General features: G+C 33.7%; 1 protein-coding gene and 1 long non-coding RNA gene across 2 annotated transcripts; both read left to right on the top strand.

Moving 5' to 3' along the window:
- Nucleotides 1-3: 3 nt before the first annotated feature.
- LOC146951109 (uncharacterized) lies at nt 4-1,352 on the top strand. The gene is made up of 2 exons (XR_015027788.1): nt 4-772; nt 855-1,352. It is a non-coding gene; the product is annotated as an uncharacterized LOC146951109 (long non-coding RNA).
- Nucleotides 1,353-5,024: 3,672 nt separating this feature from the next.
- On the top strand, nt 5,025-5,483 carry LOC146951110 (uncharacterized). The gene has a single exon (XM_085748712.1). It carries the CDS (start codon nt 5,025-5,027, stop codon nt 5,481-5,483), a length of 459 nt encoding a protein of 152 aa, XP_085604838.1.
- The last annotated feature ends 1,221 nt before the right edge of the window (nt 5,484-6,704 follow it).

The following is a 6,704-nucleotide window of genomic DNA, read 5'->3' on the forward strand; positions in this document are numbered from 1 at the left end:
TCAAAGGGAGCCAAATCAAAGAGGAAGACTTGTTCCGCAAGCACTGAGCATCTTTCTGGGCCAATGTCTCAGCATGCTAGCCAGAAAGACGTGGGAGAAGGATCAAAGGGAGTGAAATCAAAGAAAAAGAATTGTTCAGCAAGCAATGAACATCTTTCTGCGCCCATGTCTCAGCATGCTAGCCTGAAAGACGTGGGAGAAGGATCAAAGGGAGGACACCCAAAGAAAAAGACCTGTGATGCAAGCAGTCAACATATTTCTGCGCCCATGTCTCAGCATGCTAGCCAAAAAGACGTGGGAGGAGGATCAAAGGGAGGACACCCAAAGAAAAAGACCTGTGCTGCAAGCAGTCAACATATTTCTACGCCCATGTCTCAACATGCTAGCCAAAAAGACGTGGGAGGAGGATCAAAGGGAGGACACCCAAAGAAAAAGACATGTTCTGCGCCTATGTCTCAGAGTGCTAGCCAAAAAGACGTGGCAGGAGGATTAAAGGGAGGTAGTCAAAGCGAGGTTGTCAAGGATTCACAAAGATCCGTGAATATGAAAGTAAGTACCAACAATGTGTTTAAATATAGGAATGTAAATGACCTACTTACTGCACAAGTAATATGCACATTTTGATTAACTTCTCAATTTTTGGCAGGATAAGAACATTGACAGTGAGGATTGTGTGATGATTCCTGAACAAGCTAAAGTAGGAAAGAAAAGGAAAAGAAGAACGCATGGTGAGGCACCTGTTAGGGCATCAAGGAGACTAATGGCACTAAATGTAAGTTCAATCAAAGTAATCCCATATTCTTGACCTCATATATGTTGTTTTTTAATGTTAACATGGATAATTTTTGATTTAGGAGGCCAAAGTCGCGGCAATGGACAATGATGAAGAAGATGATAATGTGTCAGGAAATGATCCGTCTAACAAAGATGACAGAGTATAACTTCAATTTTGAATTGCCAATGTTGAGTCTAAATGTAATGTGTCCCAGTCCAATGAGAAATGCTTTTGACTTGTGTTTGTGTAGGAAGATATTCAAGCTGGGTCGGGAAGCGGACCTGAACCTACTGTGAATGTGATGGAAGTTGCTTCTTGTACGACGTTGATGCAACATATTATGTCCTTACGTCGTTGAATGTGACTTTTTATTTGAACTAGCCAGTATTAGTGAAACTTATGGACAATAGTTTGTTGTTAAGCTCTTTGAATCCTGTTGAGGATTGTACACTTTATTTTGCTGGTGTTAAGTTGTACTAAATTTGTCTTCACTCACTTTCTAACATGGTCTTGTTACTTGTGCAGTGCTTAATGTAGTTGTTTACATAAGTTGTCCTATTTTTCTTCTCATTATTCACTCCCTCTCTGTGCGTTTTTTATTATTTTTTAATTACAAAATATGACTGAATGTAATTACATTGAAAAATTGATTACCAACCACCAAGTAATGATGACACATTGAAAAAGTCACATTTTAGAAATTCAATGTGCTTAGAGACCAGTCATAACGCTTCCAAAAAGGTATCTAAACCGATTGCAATTTCCATGAATGTCTATATAAACCACTTCATCTAATCCATCATATATTTTCCATTCACCTTCTTTCAAAAGTTTTAAAAAAGGTTCTTCTTTTATAATGTCAGACTTCAAATTACCTACAGAAGTCATGATCGAAATCCTTCTGAAGGTGGAGTCAGACAATCCTATAGAACTAAGGTGAGTTTGCAAGTTGTGGAAATCGCTCATTGATGATCCTCATTTCATTAAGAATCACCTTATCAGAATGAACACTGAAATATTTTCTCTATTGAAAGAGGGTCTTAATCAATACCATGCTTTCGAGATTCAATATGTTAGAAATAATGTGGCTGTACGTCAAGAAGATGGACCGGACGAGGAAGAGATACGAACGGTTTTGAATGCATTTGATGTGTTTGAAAGAATCTGGAATGATGCGTGGAAGCTTTTAGATTATGAAGAAGAAGAAGAGAAACACTGGTTTATGAAACGAATTGCAAAGCTCAATCATCTTTTGGGTCTTGTTAGATATTTGAAAGAGAATTTCAACAATATGAGAGATATTATGCAAATTGTGGAATATAAAATGAGATGTCATCAGAATTGTTTGAGAATTTTTCTCAATTCAGTGTAACTATTTTAGATGTCATCTTCATCTTCTTAACCGTCATTTTGTATTAGATCATCTTCTAAGTTTCATATTGTCATATCTTTTTAGTTTAATAGTTGTCATTTACTACTTTTTAAAAATGAATTTTTCTTCTTTCTTGTTAATCGTTCTATTTTTTTTTAATAAATTGTGCATCTATGGTGCTTAACCTATGCATTGGAAACTTAAGACTGCAGAATAAGCTAGTTGGAATTTGCAACCAACTAATGACTTTTGCAACATGGAAAAACCAACCTAATAATTAACTTTTTGCAACCTGGAATTCGTAAAGTTAAAAATAACAAAGAAAAAGGTAAATAAACTTTTATATAATTTTTTAAACTTAAAGAAAAAGTAATTCTAAGCTCAAGACTACTCCATCAACATCATAAAAAATACAATATTTAAACTTAAAGACATAATTAGTAACGCCAGCAATATATTTCCCCTCTTTTTCATCAGATTGAGCTTCATCTTATTCTTCTTATTTTTCTCTCTAATCTTATGTGCATCTTCCACAAGTTCTTTCACTAGATCAACAACACTAACATCACTTCGAGTCTGGAGATCTTCACCCTCGTTAATATTTTCTTCTCCATCTTCATCAAGCCAAATAAACTTGCGACATGGTTGTTGTGTCTGGGTTTTAATACACGAAAAACAAAATTATTAATAAAGTCCAGAAACATAAATAGACATTAAGAATTGAATTTTAACGAAGAATAAAATGGAGAAATAGTTACCATCCAAAGTGGACATCTCCAGAACTGTCTGCCCGCATTTGGTCCCCTTTTACAAGTCAATGAAACTGTATGATAACCACAAAAACATTTTCGTCCCCGTCTTGTAACATTTGAAGAAGAAGCTGTTGAACATGATCTATTAGGGTTAGATCTGTTCATATTTCCAAGACTTCTCATGTTTAAATCGATGAAGAAGTTGTTTATACTAAGATGCATAAATGTGTGGGTTCTACTTATATAGGGGTTTGGTATAGAAATGGTGTCAATAATGACTTTTGCCATTATTAAGATTAAAGACTAGGGTTATAACTGACTTTTGCAACTTTTGCCAATTGTTTAAGTTAAAGCCTTAGGGTTGAAAAAGACTTTCGAATGTTTATTAGTTAAGGAATAGGGTTAATAATGACTACCACTTATTTACTTAAGGACTAGGGTTAAAAATGACCTTTGTCAGCGTTAACCTTTTTTTTAGTTAACAAGTATAGCAAAAATGACTTAGAGTCTTAGGGTTAGGTTTCACAATGTTCGGGAAGATGATCGCCAAACTCAAGTCTTAGGGTTAGGTTTGACAACGTTGAAGGAGATGATCGCCAACTTCAAGTCTTAGGTTTAGGTTTGTCAATGTTGAAGGAGATGACCGCCAACTTCAAGTCTTAGGTGTAGGGTTAACAAAGTTCGAGGAGATGATCGCCAGCTTCAATTCTTATGGTTAGGGTTAACAACGTCGAAGGAGATGATCGCCAACCTCAAGTCTTGTGGTTAGGATTGACAACATTGAAGGAGATGATTGCCAACGTCAAGTCTTAGGGTTAGGTATGTCAACGTTGAATGAGATGATCGCCATCTTCAAGTCTTAGGTTTAGGGTTAACAAAGTTCGAGGAGATGATCGCCGACGTCAATTTTTATGGTTAGGGTTAACAACGTCGAAGGAGATGATCGCCAACTTCAAGTCTTATGGTTAGGTTTGTCAATGTTGAAGGAGATGATCGCCAACTTCAAGTATTAGGTTTATGGTTAACAAAGTTCGAGTAGATGATCGCCGACGTCAATTTTTATGGTTAGGGTTAACAACGTCAAAGGAGATGATCGCCAACTTCAAGTCTTATGGTTAGGTTTGTCAACGTTGAAGGAGATGATCGCCATCTTCAAGTCTTAGGTTTATGGTTAACAAAGTTCGAGTAGATGATCGCCGACGTCAATTTTTATGGTTAGGGTTAACAACGTCGAAGGAGATGATCGCCAACTTCAAGTCTTATGGTTAGGTTTGTCAACGTTGAAGGAGATGATCGCCATCTTCAAGTCTTAGGTTTAGGGTTAACAAAGTTCGAGTAGATGATCGCTGACGTCAATTTTTATGGTTAGGGTTAACAACGTCGAAGGAGATGATCGCCAACTTCAAGTCTTATGGTTAGGTTTGTCAATGTTGAAGGAGATGATCGCCAACTTCAAGTCTTAGGTTTAGGGTTAACAAAGTTCGAGTAGATGATCGCCGACGTCAATTTTTATGGTTAGGGTTAACAACGTCGAAGGAGATGATCGCCAATCTCAATATTATTATTTAGCATATAATTCAAGTTTTTTACAAGGAGTGTCGCCAAGTTCAAATTTTTAATATATAATTCAATATTATTATTTAGAACGAGATAAATTGTTTAAAATAATTTTCCTTAAAATAATGTTTTTACCACATAATTTTCCTTAAAATAATACACACTTTAATTAGCAATATGCCATAAACAATTGTTCAATTTCATTAAAAAATAATGGTTATGCGTTTTTTATTATTTTTTAATTAACAACATGACTGAATGTAATTACTTTGGAAAATTGAGTAACAACCACTAAGTAATGATGACTTCAAATAAGAAAAATAACCACTGAGTAATGATGACACATTGGAAAAGTCACATTTTAGAAGTCATATCGTTTCCCACAAGTAATCAGAACCGATTGCAAGTTTCCATGAATGTTCATATCTATTCCATCACATCTTCTCCTTTAAAACCCATATGTTATAAGAATATCAATAGTTCTCTACTCTATCCCTTCCATCATATCTTTTCCATTAAACCAACTTCAGACTTCAAATCCCATTTTAGAATGAACCGAGACTCAGACATGGCGGTTCTACCACAAGATATAATGATAGATATCCTTCTGAGGGTGAGGGCAGAAAATCCTCTACATATTAGGTGTGTCTGCAAGTTTTGGAATTCGCTCATTGTTCATCCTGATTTCATGAATACACACATTGTTAGGCCAACCTCTGCCATTTTTGAGATTCTGCAGAATGCTCTCACTGAGTTTTCTGATTTCGAATTGGAGTACATTACAAATAACCTTGTTAGGCGTCAAGAGAATCGCCCAGACGATGAAGAAATAACTAGGGTTGTGAAGGCATTTGATGAGGTTGGAAGAATTTGGAATACTGTGCAGAAGCTTTGTGACGAAGAAAAGGAAAAGAATCAAGGAGATATTCGAATTGCTTTCTTCAATCATATGTTAATGGTTGTTATCTATATGAAGGAGAACTTCAACATTATGAGAGAGAGAGAGAATGCAAGATCTCGAGGATAGAATAAGATGTTTTCAAAGTTGTTGTAGAATTCATAGCAAGTCAGTGGTTTAGGGTCATCTTCATCCTCTTATGTTTTAATTTTATCTGTTGCTATCTTTCTTATGAATTGTATTTGATTTGAAATGTATTATCTTAATGTGCTCAGTTCTCAATGTCATATTCATCTTCATCCTATTTCTTATGAATTGTCTTTGATTTAAAATGTATTAGTTCATCTTCTAAGTTCATTTTGATTTAAAATTTATTGGTTCATCTTGATTTAAAAAAAAATTGGGAATTAAAAAAATTTGGGAATTAAATAAACTTGGTTCATCCTATTATTTTTAGTTAGTTCATCTTGACTTAAAAAAAAATTGGGAATTAAATAAACATGGAAAGAAATTGCATGTGAATAATGTACTTGTTTACATAAGTTGAATATATATTTTTTTTACGAATAAGTTGACTATTTTTTATTCTTATTTTTGAAAAATGGTTTTTTATTCTCTCTTATTAATTACAGAATAGACTAGTTTTTTTTTTGTTACATTTGCAGAAAACATAAATAAAGTTAAAAATAACAAGTAAAAAGTTAAATAAACTTTTATATAATTTGTTGATAAACGACTATTTAAAATTTATGAGTTCATATTCTTAGTTCATTTTCTGGTTCATCCTCTTAAAATCTGATTTCCTGGGAAAGATAAGAAGAATAACAAAACAAATGATTGATTAGATGTATTAAATGCATTAGGGTTAACATGGATCGGTAGAAGTGAAATTGGTAACCAAATAATGACTTGTGCAACTTGGAATTGGCAACCAAACATATTGATATTTTTTACTTAAATAAAACTTAGCAAAGAAAAAAGTTAAATAAAACTTTTATATAATTGTCAATATTTTCAGAAAAACTTTTAAGTAAAATTATAATAAATAAAAAATTTAAATAAACTAGTGAGTGAGACATTTGATGATGATAAAAAAGTTAAATAAACTTTTAAGCATTTATTGTTGCTTAACCTATGCATATTTGCATAGGATATAGAGTCTACTTGACTGCATAGTAAGCTAGTTGGAATTTGCAACCAACTAATAACGTTTGCAACTTGGAATTGGTAACCAAATAATTAACTTTTGGCAACTTGGAATTGGCAATCAAACTATTTTTATCGACTTAAATAATTCGTAAAGATAATATTTCCGTATGTTATGTGCATATTCCATAAGTTCTTTCACTA

Source organism: Medicago sativa, chromosome 2, assembly GCF_051527215.1.
Source record: "Medicago sativa cultivar Bolivia chromosome 2, Bolivia_mono, whole genome shotgun sequence".
Taxonomy (NCBI): domain Eukaryota; kingdom Viridiplantae; phylum Streptophyta; class Magnoliopsida; order Fabales; family Fabaceae; genus Medicago; species Medicago sativa.

Excerpts from the sequence above, each read along its gene's own strand:
- LOC146951110 (XM_085748712.1), top strand. The coding sequence starts at position 5,025 with ATGGCGGTTCTACCACAAGATATAATGATAGATATCCTTCTGAGGGTG.